Here is a 24488-nt window from a genome sequence, read left to right as displayed (position 1 = left end):
CAACCATCAACTTCTCTGGCTTTTATAGGCTTTCTGCTACTTCTGCAGAAATCTATGAGGAGGGGCGTGACCCAAAAGCACTTCACAGTCTCAGTCTCTATAAGTTGACCATGTCTGGGTCTCTATGCTCATCATTATCTACCTTAAAATGAATTTAATATTATGATAATGCCAGGAAACATGCTATTTATATAAAAGACAAAAATATGTACTACCAGTTCCTTTGTATTGCAATATACCTATCCTTGAGAAATTAGTAGACAGTAAAAAAGAACCTAAATCTTTTATACATATATAACATCATTTCCTTATTTTTTATGTCACACTGATAGAGATCATCCCAATTATATTACATGGCATGCTAATATATGCATTCTGCTTCAGTTGTCACTTTGAAATTGTGATTGTATGAAATAAATTGCATCATCAGCATTGTCAAAATGTGTTATTCTAACAAATCATTCCTATTATTGGTAAAATAAATATCATACACACATTGGCTACTGACAAAGTCATACTCATACAAAATATAGTACTATAGCAATCACAGATAAAACTTTTAGAGAGAAGCAAGTGAAATAATGAAGATTTGATATTGTCACTTAAATACAACATTGTCTTCTAGTAGTCTTTCTCATCTATGTGAAGATAATAAAATTCTCTAAGCCTTTTGGGCAATATGGGCATTCAAAGGGACACATAAAGAAATCCTTTAATGCACTGTTCACAGCATTCTTCATTATGCAAGATTACATATGAGATACGCAGAAAATCTTATTTTTGCTATAATTTTATTTTAATTTCTAGAAAATAATTTCAATGGGAAAATATACCAGTCACATCCAGTGTGACTCCTTCTCTATTCCACTAGGTTAAGTTTTGCCAGTGGTAATTATTGTTGGAGCCTGAACTTCATTTAACTAATGGTGTGATGGCAGAAATATCAAACATTTGTTGAAACGAAGTTCCATCCTTTTGAACTTCAAGCAAAATTGATAACACATGTTAGTGCCTAGCTCTGAGCAGAGTGTGCCCCCGCCTTCTGCTACTTTGAAGATCACAGACTCTATCACCTTCTCCTGTTCAAGGCCATCAGGCTCCGCAAGCACCATGCCATTAACATTGTTTATGGCTCAACTCAAGTAAATGAAAAAGTAATGACTATATAATGAGCTTTCAAAAAATGATCTGAAAAATAGCATGTTACATAGGTTGAGTGGTTCCAAGCACACAATTCACAGCAATAATAAAAAGGATGGCTTTTAAGCACAAAGTGGGGGGGGGGGGGAGAAGAAGCAAAAACAAGGAGTTATTTTCCAGAATTTTCTTTTGTTAATTCAATGACTGGTGCTTAGTCAGAGGTGGTAAATCTAGCCTTGTATAATCTCCTCTGATATGGAAAGTGTCTGAAAACGCTACAGAACTGTTGCCCTTCATTTCACAGAGGAGGCACCTGTGACAGTCTGACATGCAAGAGGACTCACACTGAGTAAGGTTGACTTAGAATTCGATGTTAGATCCACTGGTTCCTGTAAATGCCAGTTTGTTCATGGACATTAAGCTCCGCCTCACTCTGCTGCTGCGTGCAAAGGTGTCTCTGTACTTTGTAGACAGAATTGCTTTAGAAGTCGAAGAGTTTTAGGAAACAAACTGGCCAGGAGAAAATCTAACTTTTAGAGGCAGATTAGCTCTATTTTGTATTAAATGAAACATATTAAGTTGATTCTAAAAAAGTTTATATTTCCCTGTCGTTTCAGGGTGATAGACTTGCTTCCTTTAAACATACCACTGAGGAGGTCCCGATCAAATTCTAACCCGACTACCCTATTCTGTTTACAGTGCATGCGGCGGCTGTATTTATGGAGTGGGCTTGGCAGCTGCTCATGTTCTTATTTGAGCAGACAGATATGGCAAATTTAGAACTTTCACTCCAAGGAGGTAGTTGTAATCCACACCAGAGCATTCCAGAATCAGACATGAGTAAGAAGCTCAACATACGCTACCTGCATTTTTAACATCTCTGTGATCTGAAATATGTTTACTTTTTCCTACATCTTTGTCTTGGAGACTGTTTTAGATGTTTCAATGTGGCTGCTGTTTCTTTGGGTTATTTTAATTCAAAGTATGTTTCTATTTTTAGATGTAAAAGAAATTTCCCCAAATATTCACTCTTTTGTGGAGCTTTTAATGCAGTAAACATGTTCTTGTGTCTCAGCAGAACAGGTAACTTTTATTACTCATCACACTGGACTCAAAGGAAACAATGCCTGTTGGTGAAAGAATGGAACCTGGCCACTAGCGTCACTCAGGAGGAGCATTCTTTTTCATGGGGACCTTTACTCACTCTCTCTTGAATGGAGATGCTGAAAAAATTGTGAGGATTCTGCTCAGCCTAAAATGAAATCATTTTCTTCATCACTCTGTGATTGAAGAAATCAGTTATATAATTGAACTCCTGAGAAAATTAAAATCAATAAAGAATCACTGCTCCCTCCGTATTCACTTCTGTTACTTTTCTTCTGCTCCTTTATACTCTTCATTTCTTTGTTTATTGGTTTGTGACTTTTACATTGCTTTTTATTTTTTGATATTATAATATAATTACATTATTTCCATTTTCCCTTTCCTCCCTTTATTACTTTCTGTATTCCCCTCCTTGCTCTCTTTCAAATTTGTGACCCTTTTTTCATTGACTTTTTTACATGCATATATATATATGCATATATATATATATACATATATAGATGCATGTATATACTTTTGGCACTTTTTTTTCAATCAATATATTTACGATTCCTGAGACATTGGAAACTTAAGTACCTGTTTTGATCCAGGGCTAAATTTAGTCACATTCCGATCATCTCTGAGATATTTTATCTGGTTAGGGGTGTCTTGTTTACTTTTTCATTTATTTATTTAGTTAGTTTTTGAGTGTGGTAAATGGAACTGTGTACAAGCATGCCTGGGACAATGGATAATATCTGGTATTCTCTATTTTTCTCTGTCTCATTTCCTTGAGACAGGATTTCTCAAGAAACCTGGTGCCTCTACTTAATGCTTATCAAACACAGTAATCCTCCTGTTGTCTTTTTTTTTCAGCACTAGAGTCAGAGGAACATGTGGCCATGCTTTTTGCATGGATTCTGATTATTCAAAGTGAGGTTTTTATCTGGGCATAGCAAATGCTCCTCACCACTGTGTCATCTACCTAGTTCTTTGTTTTAGGGCTCAGCAGTAACAAATGAATGCAAAAATTTCAGAAAGTTGAAATGGTGCTTTGCTATGAAGGATGTTTAGAAATATTTTCAACAATCAAGAAATAGGAGAGAAAGTGGAATATAAGAATATAACATGAGACCTGGGCTGGGGAGCTAGCTCAGCAGGTAAAATGCATTTGTCTCCAGTTTGGATGACTTGAGTTAGGTCTGAAGGACTCACATGGTAGAAGATGAGAATTAGATTCTTTGGTTGTCTCTGACCTCTCACATGTGCTAGGTATGACACACATGTGTCCTAACACACACACACTCACACATGCATAGAGAAAATCCATGCTAAAAGAAGATAATAAAAACAAGTTTTCCCCCCATATTTAGGGATAGAGTTAAAATGGAAAACTGTATTTCTCAATAGCTGTAGTGACTTCTAGAAAAGGTCCTTATTCTGTATGGTTGTTCATGAAAACGTAAAAGAGAAACTATCAGTTCCAGTGCAGCAGGGGGTAGCTACAAGGTAAGTGGACAGCAGTATGAAGTCAAAACCAGCACTTCACGAAGAAACGAGGAACTAGAACAGTGAAAACTGAGGAGAAGAGCTGTGTAAGTCCACGTGGATTGACTTTTCCGGTTGGGCTCCAGACCAACAGAGCAACCAGTTGATCAAGATGTCACAATGAACATTAAATGTTTAAACGACACTGAAAAGCCAATGAAATGTGATCTTGGACATCTAAAACACTGAGGTCTTTCCCTGAAGGATTAGTAAAATCACTCATTTTCATAATCTTCACTTCTACTATTAATATTTTAATTAACTGTTAAAACAAAAATATTTTCATCGTGAATATTTTAGTATCACTGGTAATATGGACTGCTAACTAAGACTACAGGGACAAGAAATAAATATCTACAAGATTTAGAATGGTTATGTTCTGTATACTTAAATTATTGCACATTGTAAATTTTTTTTTTTTCGAGACAAGGTTTCTCTGTAGTTTTGGAGCTTGTCCTGGAGCTAACTCTTGTAGACCAGGCTGACCTCGAACTCACAAAGATCTGCCTGCCTCTGCCTCCCAAGTGTTGGGATTAAAGGCGTGCACCACCACCACCTGGCTCATTGTTAAATTCTTAATTTTATTTATTTCAAATGGAAACTCAAAAGAAAATCAAAGTATTTTTTAATTATGCCACAGGCTGTGAAGAAGGAAATACCTTTATAGTTCCCCTAAATTGGTGAAAGGTATCTGCCACAGAACAACAAGTAATGTTACAGAAAAATAACATTGTGCACAATGTAACGAGGAATATCTGTTGGTAACCATAGAGTATGGAAATGTGGTGCCAGTGAATTATCCCCTGAAGGATGCCAAATTTTCTGCCATATGTTGTCATTCACTGTATGGAGTCTGTTGCCAATTTCACTTATTCTTTGCCCTGTGCTTCAAAATCTTGAGAAAAAAAAAATTCCCTGTGTGTTCTCAAGAGGTTTTCCTTGGGACTGGAGCCAATAATCACAGATCAGCCTCACAGGATCCCTTTGGCCTGGCTGAAGAAATCATCATGGAAATAAATCCAGAGCTCTGCTATGGCTCAGAGCCAGGGGTTTCCCAGCACAGCTAGGAATGCACCTGGAAGCCTAGGTCAGAACTACCTGAAATCCACCGAGAAACAGAAAATGTCTGGGTCCCAATCTTATGTCTTAGAAGCATCACTGAGATTCCTATAATTTTCCTACAGGCAGGAGGAGAACAAGAGGGCAAAGATTTGAGAACTTAAAGCAGGCTGGTGAGTAATATAAGAAAAGACAGCAAGTTTGGAGTTCCTTCAAATCCCAGCCATTGTTTATCCTGCTGCTCTGTGAACAAGATTATCCTCTGCAATTCCTTTCAATACAATCTCTCAATCAAGTGAGTAAGGTCAAAAGTCAGAGGTTTCTGTGATATAGAACAGCACTGTCATTCAATCTATTGTCAGAAAAGTGTGTGTTCATCCTTGTCAGATTTTCAGCTACAACCAAGCTACTTGGGATATGAAAGGTCTTCAAAGATTGTATTTAGTTTATGCAATATCTACTCAGCATAAACAAATCAGACATTGTGATTTTACTTACTTTTAGTGACAACTCCTTCCAGCCGGATGATGTTGGGATGGTCAAACTGTCCCATGATGCTCGCTTCTCCCAGGAAGTCTCTCCTCTGCTTCTCTGTGTACCCCACTTTCAGGGTCTTGATGGCCACTGAGATCTCTTTTTTTGAAGGAAGTTTTAAGCGACCACTGCAAACTTCTCCAAATTCACCTATTAGAATATGAAAGATCAATAAAATACAATAAAAAATTAAAGATTCATGGGGCTGAGTGGATGGCTTAGTGGGTAAAGTGCCTGCTCGCAAAATGAGGTTCTGGGTTCGGAACCCTAGCACCCAGGGTAAAGTCAGGTATAGTGGTGCAAAGCTACAGTCTCATGCTGGGTGGAGGCAGAGACCAGAACAGGGCTTGAGCTTGGTGATCAATCGAGTCACAGTAAGGACTCCAGATTAATGAGAGATTATTTATCAGCCAGTTAAATAGAGATCAATAGAGGAAGACATCCAAAGTCAACTTCCTCCTTCAATTGGTACAGGCATATGTGACTACACCTATACACACAGGCATGCACAGCACACACACACACACACACACACACACACACATATGCATACACACAAACGCATATGTGCACGCAGAGACATCAAATCATCAACAGAGCAACTGTTATTTTTAAATAGTTCCATTAAAGTATATATGTCTTCACTTTCAAGTTTGGAAGCTAACACTTTGGAAGATAGTAATATAAAATTGCCTAGGAATTCCCAGGATATTCATGGACTGGCTGAGGATCTCGACATGGTTTAAATCACCACATCATGAAGCTACAAGAGGAAAATTGAGAAAAGCATCAATCAGGCATTGCATTCCTTATTCTAATAGCTAGCATTATTTCAGGGTTATCAACAGGCCAACACAGATATAAGGGTTGAACATTGGATTAATTTCAGATGTCTGAAACTCTTCCATTTTTCCTGTGAGGGCCAAATTGGCTGTGTACTTAGGCTCACTGAAAATGAGAGGGTAAGCATCTGCTACCAATTCATTTTATTGGAGTATTGGTTTGTTGTATTATTGACACACTTGCTATAAAGTTCTCTAGGCTTCTGGGAGGAGAACAATAATATAGCAATATCAAATGAAGCATAGCCAGTTTTATCTAAAATCTCACTGAAGAAATGTTTGCTTAGACTGTATGTTCTCCATCAAGTTGTCTTAAAGTGCAAGTGCTCTAAAAATTGTGAACATGAAATATTGCCGAATTTTAAACTTTCCAATGGAGTTGATATAAAACATCCTTCAACTATTAGGAGCCTACCAGGTTATTGATAAGATTTACCTGTCACTCTTCCAATAGGTATATCGAGCTCCCTCTGAGAAGACATCTATTACATATAGTTCTCTGCCTCCATGGCAGTCGTGATTGCTACAAAATATTGCTTCACACAGAATGTCTCTCCCCATTACTTTAAAAATTATTAGATCTATATTGAACCATATTTAAAACATAATCTTGTAACCAGAAAGAGATCATTTTGACATATTTTTGAGTTAACTCCATGATAATTTGCTATGCTTGTGGTCTTAGGTTGCTATGAGTTTCGTGAGTATGGTGTCCTTGATACCAATTAGAAAGAAGGTAAAAAGAATCTCATATTTAATTATTTATTTACTTATTTACTTACTTACTTACTTTTTTTGCCAAATAAGTGGTTTTTACCTAGAAAAGGGCAGAATATCCTACAGACTTGCAGGCTACACCACAGCAAATTGCTTGCTTTCTCTTTAGGAAGTTTTAACCTTGCCTGACTTCACCTTATTTTAAGAAAAAGCTTCCCAGTGTTTCCAAAGCAATGACTTACGCTGTATTTTGACAAAGCCTCTTATGGAAGCTTGGAAGAACTAGCCCTTATTTCTGAGCAGTAGTCAATAACTGTAATGTTTCTTGGGATGGGAGAAATGAAAGAGCAATATTTGAATATTCAGCTGATTTCCTGAACTAAAGTTAGAATATGTCACAACAAATATGGGAATATATTAAGTTGCTCCATAACTTTGAATGTAAAACAAAAATAAAAGTTTCTTTCCTTGCTTGGGGTTATCTGAACACTTCCAGAGGACTTTTGGACTATTCGTGTCAAAACCTACGAGGTGGATATTAAAGTCACATACTTCACATTATTTAAAACATTCCTACAAAACAGGCATATTGTATTTATGACAAATGTGCCAGCCTTTTGTTTTTGATTGTTGGTTATTTGAATTTGAAAGAGAATTTTAAAATGAAAGTCAAGAATTACAGTTACTAGTCTTGTTTAGCACAAGACTCACTCTTTTCCTGCTGTCCCCATGTAGGCAGGCAGCTTTGTGACACATGATCAGCCATTAGCCGCTGCTACCGCTGCCCCTGGAATTCAGTAAATAAAAGGCAGCCATGGTCTGAGAGTCTGTAAGTCTGGCACCTTTGAAATCACTGCTAGCCACTAAATGGTGCATTTTTTATTACCCGTCTTTGATCGTGAAATCAGAAAATGCCTGTCTCTGTAGCAATGCATATAGGTCTCTATAAGTGAGCGAGCTCATGCTCCCATTGTAGCACTCTTAGTCCAAATTGAATGATCATGATTAGCAAGTTATTGTTAGGAGAGCTGTGGGCATGTCAATTACCTGCCCCGACAACTTTGTCGATGGATATGTTGGTGGCATCCAGCTCCTTTGCAAACTCATGAACTGCTTGTGTAGGGTCCTCATAGGTATGCGGATCAACATAAGTCCTGAGACCTGGAAGTTTTACTATAGAAAACAAAAAGCATGATTTTAAAAAGTGAAATTCATAATATTATTTGCTGAAAACACCTTTATCCCATTAAGTTTTATCAATCCTTAGTCTACTAAATATTACTCTATAATATTAAAGAATCTGAAAAAAATGTATTAAGTGTGGAAAAATGTGGTCTACTATATAACATAGAGAGGAAGCAAGTTAAGGTATTCTCTTTGCTGAAACACTGGAAGGGGGCATTGAAATGCAAATCTCAAGATGGAAAGTAACAAGAACATGAGTAGGAAAGGTAATTATTATCACAAGTTATCATGCCTCTGTGCTACTAAACATTTTTGATTTAGAGGCCTTAGACTAGCCAATATCTATTATCTGTCAGCAAATCAAAAGATGTGAATATGCTCTGGAGGAAGAAGAAAGGCTTCAGTATGGAGTAATTAAAGTATTTCTAAAAGCAAAACATCTCTGATATTACTGTGTTTTGTTTGTTTATTTGTTTGCTTGCTTGTTTGTTTTTGTTTCTATGTTTTTTGAGACAGGGTTTTGCTGTAGCTTTGGAGCTTGTCCTTGAACTAGCTCTTGTAGACCAGGCTGACCTTGAACTTACAGAGATTCATCTGTCTCTGCTTCCCGAGTGCTGGGATTAAAGGCATGGGCTACCATAGCCCATCTACTACTATTGTTTTATTTACTCACAATTGAGTTCACTTATCTCAACTGAAAATTTGAGTGTAAGCTGTATATTTTATGTGCATACCAGCATACTATCAGTGGACTGAAATCCCATGTGCCTTTTCACATAATTAAAATCAACATAAATATTGATCATAAGCTTATAGTTATGCTGAAAAGTTTATTCAAGCATAAATCATACATGTAATTATATATATATATAATTATATATATTTATTGAATATTCTGAATGTGAATATTTCATGGATTTTCTGTAAAAAAATCATAGAATCCTCAAGTAAATTTTTTTGACATCATTTTGCATTATGTAATTTGGAAAAAAATGATCAAATTTGAAAAAAAATTACACTGAGGAATGTTCAAACAATCTTTCTCCAAAAAATAATTTTCAAACAAGAAAATATGATCAAACCATGAATACACTCCAATATTAAGGAATGAAAATTGAAAGTCACATTACATAAATTGACATTATAGATTATTTAAATTTTGATAATATGAATCATATTGTTTAATATGAACCATGGATGCTTAAATGATACAACTTTTTTTTAATTACCCTTACATGTAGAAGAACACCTTTTTTATTTAAAAAATAAAATAAAATCAGACACTGTAATTTTCAAAAATTGCTTTATAATTGAAGTATATCTTTCCCAGACATGTATCTAAGGATTACATAGACCCAATAGGCTTTTGAGTTGGCTTTATAGGGTATTCAATAGTGCCAGTAATTGTGGTGAAAGTAAACCTTCGTCACAGTGGAGCAATAGTTAGTGAACCTAGCCTTCCATATTGTATTTCTTCTTTAAGGCTTATTTCTTTCATGGAACAATAACTCTATTTCTATAAAAATGAATGATATCAAAAAAATTGATACAAAGACTTATTTTTCTTCATATTAATCAAACATAGCTCCTAAAATAAATACTAAGATACCATACCTAAGGAAAACTGTTATATGTTGAATTATTACAATATTTCAGGGAGTAAATATGTGTTATAATATTTTATCATTAGTTAGATTTTTGGTTACATCTAAATACTCACTTCAAATTACTGATTCTCTTATATATTTTGATCTGTTTCTACATTTGAATAGTATAAAAATCTAGTTTTCCTCTTTAAGAAAGAAAATAACATTTTGAACATAATACAGACTTGAATATTTTTATTAAATAGCTACAAATATTTGACCTTGTTAAATTTGAAGAATGAAACTAATTTTAGGAAGAATTGCTGGCATTAGAATTTATAAAAATATGAAATAATTGGTAAAATGCAATAACTGAAAATTAAATATATATTTAATTTTATTTAATTATATATATATATATATACATACATACTCTGCTCATTTAAAAAGTTTTCAACTGAGTTTTTAAAGTCATGCCTAGAAAAAAAATCATGCTTCCTTAAGTAATATATAACTTGGATAGTCATTCTTCCCTTAAAATCAACCACATTCATTTCTATTAGTTAGCATAAAGTAAATTGATTTTCCATCCACATGACACTGGTGAAAAATTATAAACACAAGCACACACCCGTGAGTAAAAGGCTTTCTTCACTAAATACGTTGACTGTTGATTTTTAACTGCTCACCCTTGATGTTCTGGGAACCAGGAGGTTTGGGCTGCAATGCAAATAATCCCTTTACACCAATAATTAAGGGCACCATACAGAGTAACCGGCCTCTGCCATGAAAACCAGATAATAAACACATGCACACGTGTTAAGCTGCACTACTTTACAGCTCATTCTGTGCAAACACAATAATTTACATTTCCATTTTACCAGCATGAATTGCCCTAAGGAAAGAAAAAAAAAAGTGAAAAAAAAATGAACAAAAAATGTCCAGGCAGTGAGGGCAAGGGGACAGGATCTTAAAAGGCAAAACACATTTCTTTTCTTTTGAAGCAACATTATAGGATTTGTAACAAGGCTTGAGGGAATAGTTCATAGCTAGAGTTTTTTAGAGTAATACCAAATAAATGGTCTGAAATAAACCAGCTGTAGTATTGAGAGGCAGAAAGTCTATGACATGCATGTAAGTTGCTTTATGATTTTAAAGCTGAGATAATATGCATTTCTTTGTTAAAAATTGTCTATTTTATAGATATAGTGCATTAAAAATTGTTTTAAGAAACTCAGTCATAAAAAGAACAAAATACTAGAACCTACTTAAATTCATGACAGATATTTATCATAGTCCATATTCATAATGCTTATGATCCCTGTAATGATAGCTAAGTCAGCATATTCCAGTATAGAAAGTATTCACGATAACCATCCACATCTAACTAAGCAAGATTCGGGTTGCAAGATTCGAATGGATCAGCCAGTCAGACTACAAAGAAACAGAAATTCACTCTTCTATAATTCGATGATTCACTAAGTATATTTGGTAAACTAACTCACCTGGGTTAGAGTCACCTGCATAGATGTGGCATTGAAGTAAGTTGATGTTTTTATCATAGATTATTTTATTGCAACTCTACAATGAAATGAATAAAACTCCTGTATCTGCAAATTCTTACACTGTTTCCATACATAAACTTCATAAACATCCTTTTCTCTTCCTTCCAATCTATTGTTTGCTTTCTACGTGTGAACTAGGAAATATTTTTTTACCTTAGTTATAGCTGAAATGATAATTTTTAGATGTTGAAATAGTAGTTTGTAAACAGCATCCTATCGATTTGAAGACGTTTTTGAAAGGCAACAGCAACTGCTAAAGTAATTCTTGCTTGCAAGGCTTTATTATTAGTTCTATGAAGATATTTCAGAGCAAGTGAGGATCAGTTTGGATTTTCTGCTAACTTCTGTGAGATCTTGTCATTCCTCTGCAGGACAATGATTAGTATTTGCTCCCTGAATGAAGCTGGTATGGAAAAGCAGACATCAGAGGGAATAAATAAAAATACACCATTTTTTTAGATGCATTTTGTTGCCTAAAAGTGTATTTCTATTACTAGAGGTTGAATGGGTTGCTGCAGAAACTGGGAAAAAAATTCTTCTCTTTCCTACTAATTGGATGACACATACTTCTAAATAAACAGTTTATTCTAAAAGCTCTTTCCTGGTTGGTGTAACAAAAGGAGTAAGGCATTTCACATAAATGGTTGTTTATATTTACATGGCAGTTAAGAGAGGGAAGAAAATGCCCCTACTTAGATTTCAGCACAGAATTGGGAAGAAAAAGTTTAAGATATGCTTTCCTTTCAGGCCTGCAGAGTTGACTAGAGTTCTCAGGACTCAGGACAGTTATCAATTGAAAATAAACCACAGGTTACCCTTCACTTTAAATACGCTGAAAAGTAGTCACGGGAAAATTGCTTAATGTAGAGCTATGGACTTCCTTCTTTCTCTAAAGTAAATTCAATTTGCTCATTTTTCCCTCGTAAGACTACTTTTAGACTTCTTCTAACCAGGCATAAATCAACATCTACTGTTAAAGCTGAAATGTTAAAACAAAGTTTGGAAACTCACAGTGCCCATTCCCAAAGTGAAGACGCTTCTCATCTGAACTGTGTTTTGACTTGTGATAGCCGCAGAACCTAGAGGCAAAACAAAGCAAGAAAATACATAAATGAACTATCCGTGTTCAGACTATGTAAAGAGCCCCAAATAAAGCTTTGCTCTGAAACAATAATTCAGTGAAAACATAACTGACGTTTTATTTCTAAGTCCTCCCCAGAAAGCCTCTTTCTCTCGGGACCCTGGAAGGCCGCCTAATGAGGAGATATGTAGAGTTGCCTCCCCACTGAGCAGACACCTCCAGTTCAGTTTTTATAATAGCATTAGAATGTGTTTATAGTATTTTTAACAACTACTGTTGGAATGAATAAAGGGCAAAGTTTCCGTTGGTAATGATTAGTGCTGCGCCCTGTTACCAGTGTTTAGGGTGAGAAAGTGTCAAGGAAATCTGGGGTTATTTGAAGAATGAGGGGATAATTGGAAAAAGAAGGTGGAAAGTAGGAGCAGGGTCCTAAGAGAAGTGCTTTGTGTTTCAGGGTGAGGATAAGAATGAGTGGAGATCAGGATGTTTTTTTGTGAGAATATATCTCTGAGTACTATCCGACATTACACCCATTAACTCTTATCAACATGACTCCCAAATCATGAGCTAGACAAGGACAATACCAATAGACATGATCAATAGGACAGTAGAAAGCCCAGGCAGCCTCAACTCACACACACATACTACTGAGAGCTAGAGAAATAGTCTTTTCAAGGGAAGAACACGTCAATTGTTAACTAATACCAAACTGTTAGTCCTGAAAGCATACATACAAGTAACATAATATAAACGGATTATATTTGGGGATGTATCTATAAACCTGTGTGCATTCAATAACATTGAAAAGAAGAGACAATGACTTTGACAGAGAAGGAGAGATACATGGGAGTCTTTGGAGGGAGAAGAGGAAAGAAAATATTATAAGCATATAATCTCAAAAATCAAAGCAATAATGGAGAAATAAAAATTGCTACGGGAGTATCTTCCGCTGCTTCAGCCAATAGTCGCTGAAGCACGAGCCCACGGTGCTGTGGGAGCGCCTTCTGCTCCGTCAGCCAGTAGCCGCTGAAATACCAGCACACTGGGGCGTGGTATATTTCTCTTTTAAAAAGAACTGCAGGTCTCGGCTCGGGCCTCTTGATTCCGGCGCTTGGTCCCGGCTCCTGCTCCGGGCTCCTGCTCCAGCAACTAGGCTCCCTTCCTGACGGTTTATGGTGTATGTAAGTTTTACCCCCCAAAATAAATAACCCCTTAAAACATAACTGGTGTGGGATTGATTCGCCCTTAAAAAATAAAAGAAGCATGGATGAAAATTAAAAAATAAACTAGAACGAAAACATTCTAATGTCTTCAATGACTTCTTTGAGTACACAGTCCTTGGATTTTAAAGCAACTCAGGGCAATGAGAAGGTCACAGTTAAGGTCAATAGTTTAGCCAAGTGAACTCACCTCCCAATCAATATATAAATGACAACAGTGAGGACAATGATGACCACGGCTGCTGAAATGGCAATCATCACCACATGACTGTTCTCACCAGAGATGGAGAAAGCTGCGAGGTTGAAGAAAAGCAATATAAGAACAAACATTACCACCATGACTGACTACAGGACAGTGGCTACAAATTCATCTTATATACTGATTTTATCTGAGTAGTTTTTACCTGAGGGGGGAAAAAAAACTATCAGAATCATTACTGAGGAAATTCACTGAGTTTCAAATGAAAAAGACACACCTCTCATACATTTTACCGAATTTCTCATTAATGTATTATGCTTTCACAATAAATTACTTTGTTTTCACATCATCAATATTACTTGCATTTCTACATATGAAATATGAAGACAGTGGCCATTTTTATGTCTGTCCATATTGATATGAAACTCAGTGGATAAATCAGAAGTTACTGGCTACACATAGTGAATCGGTAGTTTCCAGTAAGAAACCAGATGAGCTTGGGAAGAATCTTCATTTGAACCAGATGTATCTATTTAGCGACAAAGGCAAGTTTCATTTGCAGCAGTATGAGTAAAGCTGGAAGGTATGGTATGAAGGGAAATCACCCAAGCAAAGGACAAATGCATCATGTTATCATACACACAAGGAGTCGAATAAAAGTCAGACATTTAGAAGATCTGCAGATATCTGCAGATATCAGAAGCTCAGAGAGAATGATAGGGCAGAGGAAAAGAGGCAATTGGGCATCATGTTCCAGTTGAAAATAAGTTTTTAAACTCATGTTAATGTAACTACAGCTATTATAAAATATTATGTATTTAAAATCTTCACTATAGGACTGGAGAGATGGCTCAGGGGTTAAGAGCATTCACTGCTTTTCCGGAGGTACTGAGTTCAATTTCCAGCAACCACATGGTGGTTCATAACCATCTGTAAGGAAATCTGGTGCTCTCTTCTGGCATGTGGGCATACATGGAGGCAGAATGTTGTATACATAATAAATAAATAAATAATAAATAAACAAACAAAATATTCACTGTAAAAGATGATGCATGTAAGAAGATAGTTTTTAATTATAGTATGTTAACCAGTTAGATATGTTAATATAAATAAAGACATAATTTCATATACTTGCTACATATGTACAATTATTATTTTTTAGCTGTAAATACAAGTTTGAAGAACACTAAAGTCTTGAAATGCTGATTTGCGTACATCACATCACCAACAGACACTCCCTGTATTCCCAGTCATTCATTTATTCTTGTGGTAGGAATAAAACCTCAAAAGAACACAATTATATACCATTTGACAATTCCTTTTTTGTTTGTTGATTTGGTTGGTTGGTTGGTTTTTGTGACAGGGTTTTCCTGTAGCTTTGGGGCCTGTCCTGGAACTAGCTCTTGTAGATCAGGCTGGCTCTGAACTCACAAAGATCCAACTGCCTCTACCTCCCAAGTACTGGAATTAAAGGCGTGTGCTGCCACCACTTGGCTCCATTTGACAATTCTATGAAATTCATTTTTCTATGCTCAGTAATAAATATTCATTGGAATACAGACACAACTGGGGATGATTGCAACTATGAAATCTTCCTGATCTGGCACATCTGATTTGTCACCAAATACTCTTAATATAATATTTTGTGTCTCCGTTTGCCTTCCACATTATAATTAGAATCTCAAAATTGCTCTCTACTTGACTTTCTTCTCTGTACCTCACCACTCAAACATTTCTTCAACAAAACCAGTCTGCTGGACTATTCTTACACACAAACTCTTGGTTTCTGACACCTTCGGGATTGAGTAGAAATTTAAACCAGGCATTTAGATTTAGAGCCTAAATCTCTAGTTTAATCCATCACAAAATCCATGAGCATCCTAATCTGGAAGCTTTCAAAAAAAAAGGGTCAAAGTTTCTGGGAAAACACTTTGCAAGCTCATAACTACGTATCTCATTGTGCTGGCAAAATAATGATTGAATACTTGATGAAATTTTGAAACACACAAAGAGACAGACAGAGTCACAGAGAGACAGACAGGGAGAGACTGTGAATAGTATCATCTCAGAAAACAACACAGTGTCTAGTGCATCCCCCCTTTGATGTTTCAGCTATCTTTCCATAAAGCTCTTACTCTTGAAATTTTGTCTTCATATCTGCTTGCCATGTATATGCCCGTCCACTGGCTACAGATGTGTGATTAGCTGGTAAAACATCTTAGCCTGGGCTTCATAATGCTGATAAACACATAATGACAATTCTACTCTTCATTATGCATAATGTAAATTTAATGAGCAATTGTTTTAAATTTCTGTGGAATTTTTAAATAATCAAGTTTATTTAAGATAGCTAACTGAAACAAGGAGAGGAAATGAGAAAATGATATAATGCTCTCTTATCTTGTCAGTCACAGGAGTAAGATCTGAATTCTCTGAAATATAATCCTGAAAACATATATAGTTCCTAGAAGTTAGCTAAAATGTGCAATAACATAACACCATCCTAACTGGTTAAATTAAAAAAAAACCCTGAACAACTACACGAATACCATATATAAATGAATATTTTAATTTATACCTTGATGTCATTGATAAGTATTACATTTCTCAAGAATTCAATTTGAATGCACTTCTCTACAAATCAGATTCTTTGATTTTTCTCATCACATCACATTTTTCGTTTATTTTAGAAATTATAATGTCTTTAACATAATTTTCCCTTTCCCTTATTTCTTGCAAAGCATACCCTTAGATCTTTTTCAAATTCGTAGCCTCTATCATTTGTGAATTGTTGTTGCATGCATTTATGCATATGCATATATATTTCCAAATATAACCTGCCTGGTTTGCAGAGGATTACCTATGCATATGCTTTCAGGGCTGACCATTCATTATTAGATTGCCAGTTGGTGTAGTCTTCTCATTTTATTCCATGCTGAAATTATTGTACTGATGTGGAAAATAAAGATTTAAGCAGGATGAACACATTTTGACATAGCAAAAGTGTGGAAGCATATATATGTGTCCCAGATCTATTTAATTAGACCCTCTAGAATCCATGAATGCAACTGGATATTACTACCCAAGGAGGTGAGCCCCAGCACTATTACATTAGGATTCTTGGATGATACAGATCATGCTATTAGCCCTGAGCATTTTTACTTGGCATAGAAATATCATCATACCAGTAAAATTCTGATTTTACAGTTGGATAAAATATATTTAGAAAATAGAAAATGCAAGTGCCAAAAAATTGGAAATTAGAATAGTCAGAAGAGATTACAAGGTTTTTCTTCAGCAGAGTGCTGGGCCCCGTCATTCTTTTCAGGATAATCTGGTCCTGATTGCTGTGGATCTTTGATCAGCTCTGAGGTCTGTTTTCATAACTTTTGCTTTGGCAGTATGAAACTGTTAGTAGCATATGAGTTTTTTCAATTGTAATTAAAATGATACCTATTCACTAGAGGCAAAATGAACCATCTCTTATAGAAAAATAATCCATATCATTTTTTTTTGTTCCATAGATTCTTATTCATATAATACACTAGTTACTTTTGTCCTATAAACAAATTTTTTAAGGATGCCTTACCCTCTTAGCACACACATGCCTATGTATTTATGTATACATCTACATTTCCCCTCAATTAAGTGCAGTTTCATTTGTGATTCTGTTAAATAAAACTTATAATTATATTTATTTTGTATTAGCACTGAAGTAATGGTAACTACCTTTGAAACAATTTAATTATAGGAGAAGATTTTTAAAATAACAAATACATACATTTCAGGGAAAGTAAAGTTATTGAGAAAATGTTTTCCAATTTTAGACAAATTTTGTCCACCATGAGTGAAATGGATAGTCTATTTAAATTGCTTATGGCTACAGATAATGCTCTATGCACATTTAAAAATATGAAAGTTGTTTTCTCTGGTTTATATGTATTGGCTGTATTAAGGATTAAAACAGAACTAATGTTAAAATTGTTATTTGCTGTTAGTTAAATGAAAATTTCAGTGTTAAGAATAAAGTTAATTTGTAATAGAGAGAAGGACACAGATACACACAGCAATATGACACCACTTCCACAAGAACAGGCAATTTGCTAAAGGTCCTCTCCATACACCTCCACTTCATGACTTTGGTTAATGTAAAAAATATTTGACCAGGCATTTTGCAATTTTTGCAATACCCATTCCTTATAGTAAACCAAAGCGATACGTACAGTCTGGACTCGTTTCAAACTCAAACTTGCGGCTGTTGGTCCCATATCCCGCTGCTGTCCGAGCTCGGATTTGAAACACGTAAGTCGTATCTGGCTTGAGGCTACTGATGGTAACATTTGTGCCTCTTGCCCTCAAAATGGTATAACTCGTCTCTTGTTCCTGCTTTGAAGTAAGAAAAAAAAATCATGTTAACACCTAACCTTCCCAATGCTGTCATAGTAGATTATCTAGGGTTTTGTCATGACGTATAAGATGCTAAGAGAAGTCATGCTGATTATCTCTTTATTGGGGTACAAATTCCCAGTCTAATTTGCATGGCATGATTTATATTCTGTACAGAAAACAGAAAAAAATAAGTTTAAGTCTTTGGAATTACATAATATACTTCTGAAAATACTTTCTCTTCAAAATCAAAGTTGTTATGTAACTTGAAAGTAATTATAATATTAAGTTTATAAATATAATACCTCTTTGAGATAAGTGGAAGAGAAATATCTCATGAATACCCAACAGGAAATACTTATATTCATTTTTAGAATATCGAAATAAAGTATTTTAATAGTTTAAATTTTTATCTCAATATAACTACACATACATTCCACTTAATGTGACTATTTTTGATTAAAAGTGAATAGTTTGAATATCTTCACATCAAAGCCTAGAAGTATTCCCTAAACACTACTATGTCTAGGGCAGCTGTTTTCAATCTGTATGTTGTACTGCTTTTGGATTGCATATCATATATTTACATTACATATCATATATTTACATTATGAATCATAACAGTAGCAAAATTACTGTTATGAAGTTGAAATGGAGTAATTTTAAGCTGCAGTCAGCACAACATGAAGAGATGTAGCAAAGGGTTGCAGCATTTGGAAAGCTGAGAATCATTGCTCTACATGGCTGACACTGCTCATTTCTTCAAGTACTGTTTAAAAATGAATATATGTGGAAGCTTATTATCCTTCTTGAATATGTTCACATGGTCATTAAACAGATACTTCCTTTACTTTCCTTTCTTTAAGTTTGTGTATATACAGATTCCAAATTGTCTTCCTCAATTGCTTGCCACCTTATCTTTGAGACAGAATTTCTCACTATACATGAAGTTAACTGATTGACGAAAGGAACTTGCCAATATCCCTTAGCTATCCTGCTATATCCAACTCTGCTGTTCTTCAGGGAATCCTGGCACATGTTTACACTTGGATTTTTATGTGTTATTCAAGATCTGAACTCTGGTCCTTATGCAACAAACTGTTTACCAACTGACCTGTCTTTTTAGTTCTTAATTACCGATACCATTAACCAAAGATTTTGTTTAGATGTCATCTGAGCTACTACATTAATGAACAGAGTTGAATTTATTTTTACATCATTAATTTACTCATTAAAAGAAAATCATTGCTCTCATTCTCAGAACCAGGCCCTGTTTATTCCTTATACCAAAGTAAGCATGAAAGAAGATAGATCTTGTGTAAAATGTTCTAGTAAAATATTCAAAATGTTTATTTGGGAATTATTTTTAAATTAATGACTGCATGCTATTATAAGTGCATTGAATATATATATTACATTTATGCAAGCACAATTTTTCATGCCTAAAATCTTTTCCTTTATTACTTAATATTTTTAATAATGATGTTCATCAACTGTCTGAGGAACAACTATAAAAGTGCTAACATTTTAGGAGTTTTGAGGAGTTTTGATGAGCACAGACTTAGATGCCCTGTCTATTGTCATTACTAACTGGCTTACATTTGGAAGCAACATCTTTAATGTTACTATTTTGTGTAGAAAAAAAAGAGGAATTGAAAACACGATTTCTAGATTCCTTCTACCTACAAATTAGGAAGGTCACACAACCCTAGGTTATAAACAGGACTCCACCACTCATAAGCAGCATCATTGGGTTATTTGAATGAGTGTCTGTAGCTCATGAGATAATAGGAATTTCCTCTACCCAATCCAACCCTGTAACACCTTTTCCCCCACCTTTTCATAGTATTTGACCTCATAGTCCAGGATAATTCCATTTGGATGCTCAGGCTCTTGCCAAGATAAAGAAATACTGTTTCTGGAGGTCCGGTCTTTCTTAATTGTCACGACAGGTGATGGAGCTGTAATAGATGGAGGAGAGAGTAAGGGGTGGGAGAACACAGAGAAAAGGCGAAGAGCACAGAGTCTACCACTGCCTTTTCCTTTATTTGTTTCTCTTCCATGTCCAAGGCTCTCGAGTATTAATCTGGCCTCCTGAGCTGCTCCAGCAGCTGGACTGCATCCCTGATGCATGAACGCCTATAGAAAATGAGCTGAAACTTTCTGCTGCTTGTGGACTACTGGCAAGTGAGCAGATGTTTTCAATCCACTACTATAATGGAAGCAGTGAAATATACTTGATGTATTAAAACATGGAACTAAACATCAGGACTACCTATTTGTTATAATGTTGCAAAGTTATTAATGCCAGATTCTTCAGCTCATTCTCATTGATAACATTCTCATGTGTAGCTCTGGAAGTGGACTGGAATCCATTATGCACAAGGAGTCCCATGATATCCATAGGTAGTGGTAATATTCAGGGCATTATACATTCAGTATGATACATAACATATTACAGTAGATCCTGGCTTCTAACAGAAATTCCACGAATAAACATACATATTCAGGAACCAATATCCTATTTTTTAAATTTCATTTCTTAAGAAAAATGTAATAGGAAATATAAAGAGATTGCTATATGCATTAGTTATACAGATAAATTTTAAATCGCCTTATTTAATGATGATTCCACATATGTTATCTAAATCATGAAATGGTAATGGAAACCCATTAATGTAGGCCATATATGATATAGGCACCTTTGTTTCTAACGTAAGATGAAATACATTTGAAGAAATTTTCTCTTGTTGAAAAGAAAATTACATTCTATCAACCCAGGTACTTAGATCAAGTCTGGGTTCATAAGATAACTGAAATGCCCTATTGGGAGCTATGGCACTCTGCCCTAATGGAATATACCAATCTGCATTGGTGCATAAAAACCAAGCAAAAACTCAGAGAGTTTTAGATGCACTAGCTACTGAAGTCATTTCATCATGAATGAAACAATTTTTAATTATTTTAGCAACTTTATGATATCAGTCGTGTCCAGAATCCTCGTTTACTCAGGCTTACAAAACTGCTACATTTTTATATTCTTTCTTTTTAAATTTATTGCTTCACTTAACTCAAAAAATGGAAACTTGCCCTCACCAATACATTGATTACCACGATGTATAATTTGAATAAAAATTAAATAAATGCTGGACCTATATTATTTGTTTTTGAAGAAAATTTTCTAACATCATCCAAGAAAGATCAAAATAGGGCTTTTCTGTCATTATAACCTCGTTTGTTAGCTGAATTAGATGTTTCAAGTCACTGGAATTATACTCACAAATAATAAAAAAAGGAAACTATAAATTCATAGCAATTCTTACGAAATAAAGCACTATTTGATTTTTTTCTTCCCATATGAGTGAATATCACTAGATTACATATTGATCTTTTGTTTGTTTGTTTGTTTGATTTTTGAAATATGGTTTCTCTATAGCTTTAAAGCATGTCCTGGAACTCGATTTGAAGACCAGGCTGGCCTCAAACTCATCTACCTGCCTCTGTCTCCTGAGTGAGGATTAAAGGCATTCACTTGTATTGGTTCTTAATTAGATGTTTCTGTCACCACATGACAACTTTTATATTCAGGTTTTCTTTCAAACTTTCCCTGTCTCCAAGTGCCTTGCATAGTTATAACTTTTCTAAAAGTAGAGCTTTCCTTCTTAGCCATCACTTGCACCCCTTCAGTTATCATTTGTTACAATACATTTCCACTCTCCCCTTTCTTTTGTTTGTAAGATCCCAATATTAACTTCAGCTCTAATGAATGCATTGCTATCCCAAGTGGCCTGGGAATGAAAATAAAATATTTTATGCTAAAGAAAAATGTAGATTTTACTTTTTGACCAAAATCAACTGTTTATTTTATTTTATTTTATCAGAAAGGGACCTCCTGAAACTGAAAAGCTTATGTAAAACACAGGATACAGTCAACGGACACAAGGCAAAATGGCAGCCTACAGAATGGAAAAAGATCTTCACCAACCCCACATCAGATAAAAGACTGATCTACAAAATATACAAAGAACTCAAGAAATTGGTCATCAAAAGAACAAATAATCCAATACAAAAAAAATAATAATGGAATGCAGACCTAAACAGAGAACTCTCTACAGAGGAATCCAAAATGGCTGAACGACAATTTAAGAAATTCTCAACATCCTTAGCCATCAGAGAAATACAAATCAAAACAACTCTGTGATTTTTATCTTACAATTGTTGAGAATGGCCAAGATCACAAACACTGATGACAAGCTATGCTGGAGAGGATTTGGGGTAAACGAAACATTCCTGCATTTTGGTGGGAGTGAAAATTGGTACAGCCATTCATAAGTGGCTTTTAGATGTAAAGAAAAAAAAATCCCAGAGAACCTACACAACAATGAGGACCCTAAGAGAAACATACATGGATCTAATCTACATGGGAAATAAAATAAAACAAGATCTCCTGAGTAAATTGGGAGCATAGGTACTATGGGAGAGGGTTGAAGGGGTGGGGAGAAGGGAGGGAAGCAGAAAAAAGTGTATAGCTCAATAAAATCAATAAAAAAATACCTTTCCAAAAAAAAAAGGAAAAGAAAGAGAGAGTGATATTTTTAAGTCAGTTGAATTCATTTACCTTTCAGGCCTGCTCTTCATCTATTCAATATTCTGTTTTAAATGGAAATTGACTTCCTCCCCTACCTTTGCTGCCCTGAAGTTAATTTAGAGCAAAATATTTCATTTTCATTATAATTGACATAAACATATTCAATATTTATAGCAGAAATTGCTAGCAGCTATATTGAAAATTTAAGAATTATTTTGTCTCTACTTGCCCTAAAACAAAAATAAATTCATAATCCAAGTGCTATTAAAAATATAGACCTCAATGTTCTTGGAACCACATTTAAATCTTATGTAAACAACTAAGAAAAGTTTCCATAGTTTCTCTGCTGAAGCAAATATTTTTATTTTTCATCATTTTGAAGAAAACACAAATAGCATAGTGTGTTGTAAGAAGACTGCTAGTTAGTTCCTGGCCGCTTAGCCCCCAAATAATCACACAGAACCTGTATTAACTAAATCACTGCTTGGCCCATTAGCTCTAGCTTCTTATTAGCTATCTCTTACATATTAATTTAACCCATTTTTAGTATCTGGGTATCTATGTAAACATGTATCTATGTATACATATCTAGTAATCTATGTATTGCCACATGGCTGTGGTTTACCAGGTAAAGTTCTCATGGCCCTCTCCAGGGTGGCTTCCTGGCTTCTCTCTTACTATGCCTTTTTTCTCCCAGGATTCAGTTTAGTTTTCCCTGCCTACCTAAGTTCTGCCCTATCAATAGGCCAAGGCAGTTTCTTTATTAACCAGTGGTATTTACAGAACACAGAGGGGAATCCCACATCAATATTGTCATACTTGAATGCTTTTCTTTAAAAATGCAAACTACTTACAGATAGTTTCAGAGACATTAATGTTGAAACCCTTTCCGTTAAAGCACAAGAAGTCTTACATTTGATTCCATATCTTTGTGAAGCTACATTATACTTCATTATGATTAAAATGCATGTCAAGGTAGTTTTGGAAAATAACCAGGTCTAATATTGCTCGTTATAAGCAGCAGAGAGAGAAAAAATTCAGGTCCAGGAAAAGTGGGATGAGGACTGTATTAACTTTTGTAATGAAAGCATTTGTAGGCATTTTTGGGGTCTGCCCAAATTTTACTGCTTCTGAAGTGAGCAAGACTTTGTAACTGTTGGATTTCTTCAAAGGTTTTTGAGCAAGCTGTAGGGCCCCTTTGGACTGTAATAAATAGCCTTTTGTAATCCCACACTTACTTAAGTAGAGGCAATTGCTTGAAGCTTGTGCCATCTCTATGTTAAATGAACCTTTTCTGATTGCTGCTTTTAGGCCCATGTTAAGTCATTTGTTCTGCTCTCTAAATACACGCCCCTTGTGTTGGCTGCATTGCAGCATGGTTCAACCAGGTTCATCATCCGAAAGCTCATTACTCTTAGGCAATGCTCATTAATATTTTAGTATTAATAAATAATTAACAGGAATTGTTTTTCTCTCTCCTTGTAAATAATGGTCAGACAGTACATCACAATGCAGGCACACAAATTCTAGGGACATTAAATTATACCATTTTTTTTAAAAGTTTGTTAAAGCACTTTTCAGCTGACATGTTAAATTCTAATTCATCTATGCTTCATGTGCCCTTAAACAGTTTATAATGCTAATGAAAATGTCATTTAAATTATATTTCTTTCATTTTCAGGTAAGAATGGTGACTTGTCTTAATTGCTAAATTCTGTCTTCAGAAGTCCATTAATTTGTCTGTGTAAATAATAC

At 35.0% G+C, this 24488-nt stretch overlaps 1 protein-coding gene across 2 annotated transcripts in view; it reads right to left on the bottom strand.

Annotated features, from left to right (window-relative positions):
• Nucleotides 1–24488, bottom strand: part of Epha3 (EPH receptor A3) — a 303404-nt gene that overhangs the window by 40726 nt on the left and 238190 nt on the right. The window contains exons 6-11 of one of the 2 annotated variants that reach the window (XM_085685664.2): nucleotides 19982–20106; nucleotides 17983–18142; nucleotides 13751–13853; nucleotides 12271–12338; nucleotides 7971–8096; nucleotides 5329–5514 (exon numbers count right to left, since the gene is read on the bottom strand). In XM_085685664.2, the coding sequence (XP_085541790.2) occupies nucleotides 5329–5514; nucleotides 7971–8096; nucleotides 12271–12338; nucleotides 13751–13853; nucleotides 17983–18142; nucleotides 19982–20106 (768 nt within the window). Of the gene's footprint in view, nucleotides 1–5328; nucleotides 5515–7970; nucleotides 8097–12270; nucleotides 12339–13750; nucleotides 13854–17982; nucleotides 18146–19981; nucleotides 20107–24488 lie in introns of both variants that reach the window. The other variant, XM_048422806.3, reaches the window with a different exon arrangement.

This window comes from Myodes glareolus, chromosome 2 (assembly GCF_982192425.1).
Source record: "Myodes glareolus chromosome 2, mMyoGla1.1, whole genome shotgun sequence".
In the NCBI taxonomy this organism is placed as follows: Eukaryota; Metazoa; Chordata; class Mammalia; order Rodentia; family Cricetidae; genus Myodes; species Myodes glareolus.
Note: the sequence above shows the minus strand (reverse complement) of the source record. Positions and strands in the feature narration are given on the sequence as shown.